At 51.6% G+C, this 13596-nt stretch overlaps 1 protein-coding gene across 1 annotated transcript; it reads right to left on the reverse strand.

The window, feature by feature from the left end:
- Positions 1-99: 99 nt before the first annotated feature.
- Positions 100-12506, reverse strand: atp7a (ATPase copper transporting alpha). The gene is made up of 22 exons (XM_062476337.1): positions 12221-12506; positions 11431-11561; positions 9404-9965; positions 7932-8266; positions 7374-7806; positions 7026-7244; positions 6413-6576; positions 5954-6115; positions 5723-5799; positions 5384-5606; positions 4613-4846; positions 3808-3899; positions 3262-3389; positions 2801-2955; positions 2591-2725; positions 2096-2290; positions 1834-2016; positions 1477-1690; positions 1174-1320; positions 960-1102; positions 544-747; positions 100-372 (listed from the first exon to the last, which is right to left on the reverse strand). Exons 2-22 carry the CDS (start codon positions 11548-11550, stop codon positions 223-225), a joined length of 4275 nt encoding a protein of 1424 aa, XP_062332321.1. The 5' UTR covers positions 11551-11561; positions 12221-12506; the 3' UTR covers positions 100-222.
- Positions 12507-13596: the final 1090 nt, after the last annotated feature.

Here is a 13596-nt window from a genome sequence, read left to right on the forward strand (position 1 = left end):
CCTCTGTCTCTCTCTCTCCTGCCGTTATGTTTATTTAGCACAAGTTTTTTTTTTTACAAAGCAATGTTTTTTTTGGGGGGGGTGTTGGGGGTAGTTTTGATGTCAAATGCTCTACTGCTGATCAATACTCAGTGACAACAGCCTCCTCCTCCTCCTGCACCTTGTCTTTCTTCCCAGTAGAGGGCCACCAGCCACCTGGCCCAGACAGCCAGTGAGGAGAGATCATGAGAAGCAGTGAGTCTGCTGCTCCCTACCTGCTGCGATGGGGATCCCCACCAGGTTGTAAATGAGCGCAAACACAAAGTTGATCCTGATTCTCCTGACGGTCTTCTTGGACAGGTCGATGCTGGCCACCACATCCAGAAGATCGTTCTGGAAGGGGGGAGAGAGAGGAGAGAGGTACAGAGGGGGGAGACAGAGAGCGAGAGAGAGGAAGAAAAGTTTGTGTCATGAAAGCAATACTTGACACTCAGTGCTTGACCATATTCACGACAAATCACGACAAAACAACCCTCCCTCACCTCCCTCCCTCCCTCCGCTCACCCTGATGAGCACCACATCTGCCGCCTCGATGGCCACGTCCGTGCCGGTTCCTATGGCGATGCCCACGTCTGCCATGGCGAGGGCGGGCGAGTCGTTGACCCCGTCGCCCACCATGGCCACCCTCTTCCCCGCCTGCTGCAGCTGCTCCACCTTGGCCACCTTGTGGGAGGGAAGCACCTCCGCAAACACCTTCTTGATGCCCACCTGGAGAGAGAGAGAGAGAGAGAGAGAGAGAGAGAGAGAGAGAGCGAGAGAGAGAATGTGTGTCTGAGTGTGTGGTAGGTGGGAGGAGACAGAGAGAGGACTTAAGGGATACAAGGACCTTGGCTAGTCCTGGTCTGGTCTGTCCAGTCTTGGTCTGATTTGTCTAGTCCTGGTCAGGTCTGGTCAGGTCTGGCCAAGTGTCTGGTCCGTACCTGGGCAGCGATAGCCCGGGCCGTCCTGCTGTTGTCCCCGGTCATCAGAATCACCTCCAGGCCCATGGCGGTCAGCGTTTGGACGGCCAGCTCCGCCTCCGGCTTCACCGTGTCAGCGATGGCTATCATGGCGCACAGCAGCCCTGGGGGACGAGACGACAGTTAGCCAGCCCTGCCAGCCCCCCCTCCCCCCAGCGAGGGTCCGGCTCCTCACCATCCACGGCCACCAGCACGGCCGTACGGCCCCTCCGCTCGTGCTCCGTCATGGCCTCGTCCACGTCCTCCGTCACCTGCAGGCAGTTCCTCTTCATCCACTCTCTGTTCCCTATCAGGACCACGTAGGCTGCTGTCTGCACCAGAGCTGAACACACACACACACACACACACACGTGTGAATACACACACACACGCACACACAATCAATGACTTTTCCTTCTCCTGGCCACACAACTTCCATGCCCTGGACTACAAACGAAATCTCCATCGTTGTGGACTACACCTCCCAGAGTGCACGTACTGAGTGGCTGTGGGTCCATGATGAGGGGGTGGGAGCCTGCGGAGGCCCTGGGGTCGCTGATCTGGACCAGGACGCCGTTGCGCTGGTTGTAGTCCTCGCTGTCGCTGTCGCCCTGCCGGAGCAGGGTCTCTGTGTTGCTCACCTGGCAGCGCACACCACAGCCCGGCACCGCCTGGAAGTCTGAACACGCACCCAGGGAGTCCGTCTCCAGCTCCTGCACACACACACACACACACAGACACACACAGACACACACAGACACACACAGACACACACAGACACACACATGAAGAAGTGTGGACTAGGATGAGCAGAGAGCCAGAGCTCCAGACAGGTCTCTCAGCAGCAGAGTCTCACCTGCTTGCAGTACTTGGTGATGGCCGCTCCCAGCGGGTGTTCGCTGTTGTTCTCTGCAGTTCCCACGATGGCCAGCAGGCGAGTGCGGGGCATCCTGTTCCCCTCCACCAGCAGCTTGACCTGCACCACCTTGGGCGCTCCGTAGGTGATGGTGCCCGTCTTGTCAAACACCACCAGCTGGATCTGAAACACAACAGGGGTGTGGGTGTAACTACTGGAAACACCCAGTTAACCACCCAGTCCGGGGTTCATGACCTCTCACCTTGTGGGCCATTTCCAGGGGCTCCCCACCCTTGATGAGTATTCCGTTCTGCGCCCCCACCCCTGTGCCCACCATGACGGCCGTGGGCGTGGCCAGGCCCAGGGAGCAGGGGCAGGCGATGCACAGCACCGTGATGGAGGCCTGGAAGGCAAAACGGATCACAGCCTCTGCCTTGGAGATGCTTTTATCATAGCCCTGCACGGAAAGAGAGAGGGGCGTGTTAGGTAGACATAGAGAGAGAGAGAGTGAGAGAGAGAGGGGGGTGTTAGGTAGACATAGAGAGAGAGGGGCGTGTTAGGTAGACATAGAGAGGGGCGTGTTAGGTAGACATAAAGAAAGGGGCGTGTTAGGTAGACATAAAAGAAAGAGAGAGAGAGAGAGAGAGAGGGGTTTTAGGTAGACATAGAGAGAGAGCGACAGCGACAGAGAGGAGAGAGACAGAAGAGGGACAGACAGAGAGAGAGAGAGGGACAGAGAGAGGAGAGGGAGACTCACAGGAAAGTACTTCTCCACCAGGGGGAAGTCCACAAAGCCAATCAGGATCCAGGCGCACAGCGTGAGGAGGGACACGCCCACGATGAAGGGGACAAAGTACCCGCTGATCCGGTCTGCAAACTGCTGGATCGGAGCCTGGCCAGGAGAGGGAGAGAGGTCAGACCGAGGTCAACCTCATCACCATCATCTTCCTCCTGTCTGTCTTCTCACCTTGGAGGTCTGGGCCTCCTCCACCAGCTTGACTATCTGGGACAGGGTGGTGTCCATACCCACGTGGGTGGCGCTGATGAGGAGGGAGCCGTTCTGGTTGATGGAGCCGGCGATCACCGAGCTGCCAATCTTCTTGGTGACAGGCATGGCTTCACCTGGTGGGAGGGGTCACAGCTGTCACATCACATGACATAATCAAGCTAGCTGGATAGACTGAACGTCTGGTCTGCCTCAAATCTCTGGGCTTGACGAGGTATGTTTGGACTTCAAATGTTCCCGTTTGGTTCAGGTTTTTATTTTTCATGTGTACAAAAGAACTTCATGTGCGGCCAGGGTATTTCCTCACAAGGCTAAAAGAACTTCATGTGTTGTTCCACTGTGACAAACAAGCAGTCCAGCATGTCAGATTCAGTGTTGTGTGTTTGCAGCCGTGCTGGGCTGCAGCTCTGCTGATGACCCACCGGTGATGAGGGACTCGTCTGCCATGGAGTGTCCCTCGATGACCCTCCCGTCCACAGGGAACTTCCCCCCGGGCACCACCCTGACCACATCCCCCCTCTGGACCAGCTCCACATCCACTTGCTCCTCACTGGGGGGGGGGGGGGAACACAATTTCATCAGTGAAGACAACGTGCAAAATCGATGTAAAAAAAAAGAAATATATATCTAATATAAATCATCTGGATTCAACACTATCATATGATAACTTATGACTAAATTACATATCATAAACACTGGGCTTCTTATCTTGACATCAATCACATGTTGTGCAACTGCTGTTTAAAAATATGGTCTGCAGTATCTAATCTGCTAGCGAGACAGGCCAAGGTCAGGCTGAATGCTGGCCTGCTAATTACACAGGGCTAGGAGCGGCTGGGTACTGCCACTGATTACAGCACAGACAGCAGAGCACTTACTGAACAGGAGAGAGGAGGGAAGGTGAAGGAGAGAAATTAGAGAGCTGAGGACAGAGGGAGTTGAGGAGAGAGAGTTGTGGAGGAGAGTACCTTAGGACGGACATGTCACTGTTGAGAGAGACCACAGTGGCCTCGGTGGCCTGCAGGGACATCAGCTTGGACAGGGCCTCAGACGTCTTACTCTGGAGAGCAGAGAGAGAGAGCAGAGAGAGAGAGCAGAGAGAGAGAGCCCAGAAAGTAGAGACAGATCAGAGAGAGAGCAGAGAGAGAGCAGAGAGATAGCAGAGAAAGAGAGCGAGCAGAGAGAGAGAGCAGAGAGAGAGCAAAGAGAGAGCAGAGAGAGAGAGAGCCCAGAAAGCAGAGACAGATCAGAGAGAGAGCAGAGAGAGAGCAGAGAGAGAGCAGAGAGAGAGAGCGCGAGCAGAAAGAGAGAAAGAGCAGAGAGAAAGCAGAGAGAGAGCAAAGAGAGAGCAGAGAGAGAGCAGAGAGAGAGCAGAGAGAGAGCAGAGAGAGAGCAGAGAGAGAGAGCGCGAGCAGAAAGAGAGAAAGAGCAGAGAGAAAGCAGAGAGAGAGCAAAGAGAGAGCAGAGAGAGAGCAGAGAGAGAGCAGAGAGAGAGCAGAGAGAGAGAGCGCGAGCAGAAAGAGAGAAAGAGCAGAGAGAAAGCAGAGAGAGAGCAAAGAGAGAGCAGAGAGAGAGCAGAGAGAGAGCAGAGAGAGAGCAAAGAGAGAGCAGAGAGAGAGCAGAGAGAGAGCAGAGAGAGAGCAGAGAGAGAGCAGAGAGAGAGAGCCCCAGAAAGCAGACAGATCAGGGAGCACAGAGCACCAGATGAGATCAGAATCAGAACAGACAGCCGTCTACAGAGCAGCACCCGCACAGCAGAGGTCCGCAGCGCACCTTGGCGATCTGCTCCAGCCACCGGCCCAGGGAGATGAACACGAAGAGCATGGGCGGGGTGTCGAAGAAGGTGATGGGGTTGACCTTGGCTGCCTCCACCATGGCCACCATGAGGATGACCAGGGAGTAGGTGAAGGCTATGGAGGTGGCCAGCACGATCAGGACGTCCATGTTGGCTGTGCGGTGTTTCAGAGCCTTGTAGGCTTGAGAGTAGAAGTAACGCCCTCCGATGAACTGGGGACGTAAAAACAGGCGGGCACAGAGGATGCAGTCAGAGCAGTCAGGGTCAACAGTACTGATGTTATTATTAGTATTTAATTTTTTACTTTTTTACAAATGTTAGTGTAAGTGTTTACATATCATAAGTCATATTTGTTCAATCTAATATAGCTTTGGCCACAACGTTCACTCATTCGTGCCAGTAAAGCATTACTGAACTGAATGGAACTGAAAGTGACGGTCTGGTTTATCCTGGTACGTCACAATTTTCCCGGAATGGCAAAGACGACGAATCTACAAATATAAAACCCGCCATTTTCCCAGCAGGGTGAGCAGGGTGGCCTGTGTGTTTAGGGGAGTCAGGTGGCTGAGAGGTTAGGGAAGCGGGCTAGTAATCTGAAGGTTGCCAGTTTGACTCCCGGCCGTGCCAAATGACATTGTGTCCTTGGGCAAGGCACTTCACCCTACTTGCCTCGGGGGGAATGTCCCTGTACTTACTGAAAGTCGCTCTGGATAAGAGCGTCTGCTAAATGACTAAATGTAAATGTTTACCTGCACAGGAACGCAGAAGAGGAAGGACAGCAGGTTCATGATGGACAGGCCAGGCAGTAGCTGTATCTCCAGGAACATTCCGGAGTGGTGGTGTTCCACGTCCTCTGATGAGGCGTTGTGCTGGTGAGAGGAGCTGACCTGGTGGTCCATGATGATCATGTAGGTCATCATAGCCATCACAGGCACGCAGAACACTAGGCTGATCAGGAACGACCTTCTCCATCTGAGGAGAGGGAGAGGGGGGATGAGGACAGGAGTCACTCTTTATTTGTCTCTCTCACACACTATCACTCTATCACTTGCACTCTCTCACTTTCTCACTCAGAGAGACAGTCTTACTGTCGTATCTCGCGCCTGTGGTCCAGGTGGCTGGCAGAGCGATCCTTCTTCACCAGAGAAGCCTCAAAGCCCAGGTTCTGTCAGTCCCAGAAGAACAGGGCAGAGATCGAACGAGTGAGTGAGAGAATGCAGCGTTTCGGTGAATGGATGAATGCATTTGTGGATATGATCAAATAAACGTACGAACAAATGAGTGCAGTTAAATGAAATGAAGGAGGGAGAGAGGAGTACCTCTATCAGCCTGATGACATCACGGGGGCCCGTCACCTCAGGGTCGTACTTGATGTGGGCCTTGTTGGTTGCCAAGGCAATGGAGGCATAAAGGATTCCTTCCTGCTTCACCAGGTTGGACTCTATCTTGTGAACACATGAGGCACAAGTCATCCCTCTAACCTGAGCGACGGGAGAGAGAGAGAGACAGGTAAAGAGAGACAGGTGGAGGGATGTATAGAGAGGGATTAAAGAGAGACAAGATAGATCATTGTTAGATTATGACAAAAACAGGAACACAGACAATAAACAAACGCCCTCTAAAAATGAAGTGCGTATAAAGTTTTGAGTTGTAAACACAGCTGGTCAGTGAAAGCAGAAGCTGTAGCCTTTTATAACAGGTAAGGCTAGAAGCTGAACTTAGGCCCTCGTTAAAACCCACGCGTGGAGAACCACCCCGTTCCGGACCAGAACCCTCACCACCAGTTCCAGGCTTCCGTCGGAGCCTTCGTAGTCCTCCATGACAGTGGCAGTGAACCCCAGCTCTCTGATGCACTCTGCTACCTTCAGAGGGTCCATGACGTCAGGGTCGTACCTCACCTCTGCCTTGCTGGCCATGAGAGCCACCAGCACCGAGTAGATACCTGAGGGCAGGGGAGACGAGAGCAGTTGACCAATCGTTGAACTAGTTGAACCTTAAGACCCCCCCCATCTACCGCTGTTAACCTTTAGATGCGTGAGTTCTAAATTTCCGACGCTCCCACCAGAGTGAGTTATTTTTCCGAAACGGAAGCTAGCCAGCTTTAGTTAGCTTCCGTTACCTAGCAACCTAGCATAATACTCGTAGCAATGCTACTACCTGCTAGGGTTACTTGTTAGCTTCCTCATTGTAAATTTTGAAGCCATACTATAGCGTTTGTCATATAGTTTTTGTCTATCGGAAAATTGTCAGTTGGAATGTTTGAAATCACACGTGCGACGCTACGCTGGGGGGCCCGCTTTCGAACGATCACATATGTGCAACGCTACTCTTTAACGGGTTAAAGACCTCAACCTCCGAGGGCTCTCCCGCCCCAAAGTGCCGACGTCTCACCGTGCTCGTTCTTCAGGTTCCTCTCGATGTTGGCCACGCACGAGGCGCAGGTCATCCCCCCGATCTGGATGAAGCACTTGGAGAGGCAGGGGGGGCGCTCCTTTCCCCCGCGAGAGGCGCTCCTCTCCGGGTCGCTGTCCAGCCCCGCCTCCTTCCCCGGGGCGGAGGCGGGGGAGGAGGCGGCGCTGCGCTCCGGCAGGGGCACCAGGGAGTTGGTCTCTGGGGGGGGACACACACACGGGAGAGATGGTCACCGCATCTATCTTCATCGTCGAGAAGACAAAGATGGAGACGGCTTTGCTGTGGACTTTGTGGTGCGGTTACGCTAGTGGACCTATCTGTTCTCACCAGGCAGGAAGGCGTCGAAGCCCATGTCCTCTATGGCATCTCTCAGCTCCTCCAGAGTTGTCAAGAGTGGGTCGTATTCAAACGTCCCGCTGTGATTGGCCAGGGACACCTGTGCCGACCGCACACCCTTTCTTTGGGAGATCATGCCCTCGATGGACTGGACACACGAGTTGCAGGTCATCCCCTCTATGTGGATCTGGGTGACCACCACCAGGGGCTGGATGAAGCAGGGCTGGGGAGCCAGCGCTACCCCAGGAGGAGGTGAGATGACCGGGGTGGAGGACGCGGGGGTGGGGCTGAAGGCCCCGGAGGCGTCCCTGGGATGAGCCTTGAAGGAGCCGGGTGGCAGGGCCTCGATGGCCTCTTGGAGCTGGGTCACGGTCACCAGGAGGGGGTCATGGCAGACCGAGGCACACTCCTTCTCCAGAGACACCTGAGGGGAATAAAACAAGAGTTCTTGGTTTGTCATTATTGTTTCGTTCACTTGTGTGGCGCCTGTTGGGTGGTGGAAGCCGCGGCTCCATGGCTTGGTGTGTCTCCCTCGAGCGACCCCCCCACCTGGACAGAGGAGACCCCGTGCAGCTTGGCCAGGTTGTCCTGGATGTTGACCACGCAGGAGCGGCAGTGCATCCCCGTCACCGTGAAGCTGCTCAGCGCCGAGTCGATGAAGATCTCCGTCTCCCCCGACGCGTCCGACACCGGCGACAGGGGCGGCGCCGGTTTGCCGGAGGCGCCTAGCAACCGCTCCATCTCGCTGGCCGACAGCTGCAGGGGGCGGGGCTTGGACTTGACGACGGCCTTGAAGCCCACCACGGCGATCTGGCTGATGATGTCGTCCACGGTGACGAGGTAGGGCAGGTAGAGGACGGCTGCCTCTTGAGACTCCAGGGACACTGAGGAAAGCAGAGACAAGAGTCAAGGGGGTCAGATGGCTGAGCGGTTAGGGAATCGGGCCATTAATCAGACGGTTGACAGTTCGACTCCCGGCCGTGCAAAATGACGTTGTGTCCTTAGGCAAGGCACTTCACCCTACTTGTCTCGGGGACAATGCCCCTGCACTTACTGTAAGTCGCTCTGGATAAGAGCGTCTGCTAAATGACTAAATGTAAAAATTTAAATGTGAGTCACACAGGGTTCACTCTGGTCTCACATGAGGAAATATTATACCGTCTTGGTTTTTGTTTGCAGTGAACCGCTAATCTGACCCCGGGGTAACTAATAGGGAAAGAGAGAATATTAGTTTCGTCTGGTTCCCTGAACAAAAGTGGAACCTGACCAAGAGATTAAGATGCCTGTTGAAGACAATAAAAGGCACACAGCACTGGGAGGACTCTGGTCAGGATATCCATGCAGCCCTCAACACCAGACAAGAGATGACCTCCAAGATACCGTGTGCGTCTCCCAAGAAGCACGCGTGAAACTGAAGAAGCATGAACAGGGGGAGGAGGGGGGGCATGTTGCTAGCATGCCCCCCCTCCTCCATGTTGCTAGCATGCCCCCCGCATGTCCACCACCAGCATTGGCGAGCTATCTAGAGCTAGCCAATTGACTCTTCGTGAGGGTTTCAATACACAGTGTTTATGAAGTAACTGAATGTTACCTTTTGAAAGGAGCCTTCAACGTTAGCTAGCTAGATAACCAGCTGAAGGAGCTGAAACTGAGAACGTGTTGTTGACTTTCCCAGTCATAAATTTACAAAAAAAACATTGTCATGGCCTGAACAAATAGGATATCCAATAAACAAAATAAGTAAACAAGCAGCCAGGAGCAGGTGAAGGGTTTGTTGCTGACTGGCCAGTCCGTCAGGGTGAATGCTCCTGTCTCACCAGTTAACTGACCGACAGGGCAACCCGTGGATTTCACAACACACTTGTGCTGAGTCATAATCTCCTCCTGGTCACCTCGTCGCCGTAAAGCGGAGGAAATGCTGACATGACGGTACACTCTGCCGTGCACATACACACAAGAGCAGGGAAGGTAAAACTGTATAAACACACACGCACACACGCACACAAAAGTGGTAAATTCACCTTTGATCTTTTTAACCCCTTTAAGTTTCCCGATCTTTCCTTCGATGGTGGTGGTGCAGGAGAGACAGACCATCCCCTCGATACGCATTTTCACCAGCTCCACCCCCCCTCCGCTGTTTGGGCTGCGAGCCGAGGCTGGGGCTGGGGTTGAACCTGGGGCTGGGATAGGGGCCAGGGCCGGGGTGGGAGCTCTCTCTGTGGGACTCCCGGATGTGGACGTGTAGATCTCCAGGGGGGCCAGGCTGCTCACAACCTCCCCCAGGAGCAGAGCACTGGTTAGGGACGGAACGAAGGTGACGGACAGCCCCCCCTGGTCCTGGCACTGCCGGACCTCCAGGACCCCCTGGACGTGGGAGAGCCTCGCCCAGGCCTCTTGCTGGGCCTCGCGGGTCAGGCCGGGGCAGGGGATGAGCTGGGTGTCTGTGAGAACGAGGGAGATGCTGCTGGAGGACTCTGTGGGGGGGGACTCAAAGCCCATGTCGTCAATGGCCTCAGCCAGGGACTGTGGGCTCTGGAGGTTGTGGTCGAAGATGATGCTGGCGTTCTTCATCTCCAGGGACACCTAGAGCACAAGGCTTCAGTCAGAGAAAGGATACTGTGGTATTCATGTCAAGATCAAATCAAGATAGCCCGAGTCGGATACACACGGAGAGGACTCCAAAGTCTTTCAACTGAGTAGGTTAGACAAGGCTGTTTATATGGGATGGCATATCGATCAGAAAGGAGTGTGACATTTATTTACATTTACATTTAGTCATTTAGCAGACGCTCTTATCCAGAGCGACTTACAGTAAATACAGGGACATTCCCCCGAGGCAAGCAGGGTGAAGTGCCTTGCCCAAGGACACAACGTCAGTTGGCATGACCGGGAATCGAACTGGCAACCTTCGGATTACTAGCCCGATTCCCTCACCGCTCAGCGACCTGACTCCCGCAAATGACCATTTATGATATGGTCATTTGCGATTCACAACCTATAAAAGGAGGGGACAATCCTGCTGGCTCCATGAGAAACCACAGCAGGTTGCAAGAACACAGTGAACTCCTTGCTCTCTCTTGACAGAGAAATAGGAAACTTGTGATTCACCGACGGCATCACCTGACCACTGAGCCTGCCTCACTGAGTGCTGCCTGGACACCAGCAGAGACCAGGCGGGGGGTGGGGGGGGTGGGAGGAAGGGGGGGAGGGGATTTACTATGTATCCCTACAAGGGTAGACGAGAGAGAGATGAGGGAGATAATAAGGGGGGGCGGAAAGACACAAAAAACCCAGAGCGGACAGAAATCAAGACACACAGTGAGAGAGAGAGAAAGACAAGAGAGAGAAAGAGAGAGATGAGACAACCCAGAGGGAAACAATCTATCCACTTATGTGCTTCTGCTCAGTACCATAGACATTAAGTCCACATCCCTTAGAGACACTAATGACATTTCCCTGTGTGTGCCGCCTGCTTTTTAACCCGCAGTGACAACGCCACGCAAAGGCCAAAGCTCTGTCAGGAGCGCACTATTGCATTATCTCCTCATGTGACCTGTGCCTGAGGCCAGAACACAGTGAGGGAAAGGGCAGGCCGTATTTACCGCAATCTGGGAGTTCCCCACGTCTACATAGATCACTGTTTATCTGCTGTTAGACTAGATGGCCACCCCTCAGGGGGACTAGTCTGGGACAAATCACAGCTTTGGTGACACCAGACATACTGCGTGGCCTATACAATAAATACATAACTAATCACTAAGGACGGACATATAAAGTGGAAGTGAGATAATTGCCGAGCAACGGTTTATACATCCATTCTTTGGTTTTCAAATCTGCTTTTAGAAATGCTGACGTGGGTGATTTCTAATTCCTAAAAAGTATATAAATAAATAAAAGTCATGAGACAGGACTTGCTGGATACAATCGACAAAGAGTCCATGGCAGCAACTGTTTCTGTTTAACGTTACATGAAAACGTAGGACATATCATATCTGTTCGGTAGTATAAACAAATATCTGAAATGATTAGCTGTGTGTGTGTGTCTAACCTTGATGTGTATGATTCCAGGAAGACCCCCTATGCGTTGTTCTATTGACTGCACGCAGGAGCCACACGTCATTCCTTCCACTCCCAGAGATACGGAGCACAGCTTGGCTTTTAGTGTCATCCTTCTTCACTCTGAAAATACGTGGACATTAAAGAGATTTAAATCTGTCACCTGAACAAATAAGACTAGGAGAACCGGCTATGCCCGCGACAAGGAATGTTTATTAGCTAGAGTCCGAGTCAAGTTTCCCAAACAGGGGCTGTGCATAACCTCATGTAGGATTTTGATGATGCACTTGACCAACTACTTTGACAAGATCCACTGCACTGAATCCAGTCAGGACAGAATAATTTATATATTGGTCCACTCGGAATCGTGTTATCTAGCATCAGCTAACTATTTGATAGGTAACAAAAAAATCTGTTACATCACATGACACTTTCTGTAGTTCAAATGGTTAGCTAGTTAGCAACTTCTCTGTTTCTCTAGATGATGCACAATCCTGATATAGTTTCTACATAGCTAGCACACGAAAAATGAAGACACCGGTTAAAGTTAGTAAGCTATATATCACTAACTTAAACGAACATTGACTTGCTTACTTATAAATGTAGCTATGCATGGCATATTACTAGCTAGCAACATTTCAACAACAGCAACCGCTACAGCAGCACCAGCTAGTTCGCTACTAATATCTTCTCTACCAACATTGGCAAGCTAGCTAGTGCTAGGCAGTTGACTCATTTTGAGCGTTTCAATACACAGTGTTTATAAAGTAATTTAACGTTACCTTTTGAAATGACCCTTCAACAATAGCTAGCTAGATATCCAACGGATGGAGTTGAAACTGAGAATGTGTTGTTGACGTTGCAAGTTGTCCAAGCCGCGACAAGTTTGCAGTCTGTGTCATTTGCGAACCTCAAAAAACATCTCCAGGGCCTTTAACAAACAGCGTATCCAAGAGATATAGTGTGTCTTCTTATTTGGGTATTACAGAACCACGTCCCTCTCCAGTGAATCTCGGTGACTGAGAGGGGTGCATAGTCGCAGCGAGCAGAGTACTTGCCTAGTGGTCACGCTCGCGTCACATTTTTGCGCAGGTCATCAGGGGAGGAGTGCAGGGTACGTCGCCATGGGCACGTAACGAGGTTGCGCAACAAGACAAAAAGCTGGTGTCTCCCCTAGACTGTGAAACACTATTGTGTGAGATAAATACAGGATTCTTCTTCCCTTTCCACATCAGTCTGGAAATGATCCCAGTTTAGTATCTCAATACAGGTTCAGGAGGGCATTTTGTGATCATATTAAAGTAGCCTATTTGTGAGCGTCACAGAGATGAAATTAGGATGAACATCAACCTCTACAGTGGAAAAACATCGGAACCGGTTTTCACTAATTATAGCCAACACAATGCAAGGGCGGTATTCCTACAGGTTTGGTATGTCCATATAAGCTGAGTGTCACTCGAAACCGGAGGATTAATTCATAGGGCGTGCAAAGTTCTCTAAATATACCTGACGGAACTAAAGTGCAGTAGCACGCGCAGGCTATAACCCTAACCCGATAACCCATATGTATTTTCAAAGCGCTGTAACCACTGCACTTGTATACTCAAATCAAAATGAAAATACTGAACGCTCCTCTTCCATAGTGCTAGTGCTTATCATGTGGCAGAGAGTTAGGCTACAGTCGCATATTATATTGAATTGAATGAATTTAAAGACGTTTAGCCTACTACTAGTTCATAGTTCACTCAGTTGAGTGACTTCTAACGAGGAACAATTTATTAGGCATTAACGTACTTTCAATGCCTTTAATGCCTGTAGGGTAGGATACTCAGACAGGTCGAAAACAACAGCCTTCTCATCCAAAATATCATCTATCCTGAAAATGGAAAGACGGTTCACATGCCTATAGCCTATAAAAGACATGTACTTAAACCTCTATGTAGGGCCTATCAACATTTCAGGGCATAGCTGTATTGTGTTTTGACAAGAAATGCACCCCCTGCTAACTCTGACTAGGAAAGTGCCACATGCATGAAACTTACTCTGGTTACTCATAGTCCCCTCAATGTACAGTAAGAATCATTTGATTCTGGGATATACAGAACATAAATTATATAGGGGGTGCATTTCATTGCATGGCTGTATTGTGTTTTGCCAA

The sequence above is a fragment of the Osmerus eperlanus genome, chromosome 13 (genome assembly GCF_963692335.1).
Source record: "Osmerus eperlanus chromosome 13, fOsmEpe2.1, whole genome shotgun sequence".
Lineage (NCBI taxonomy): Eukaryota > Metazoa > Chordata > Actinopteri > Osmeriformes > Osmeridae > Osmerus > Osmerus eperlanus.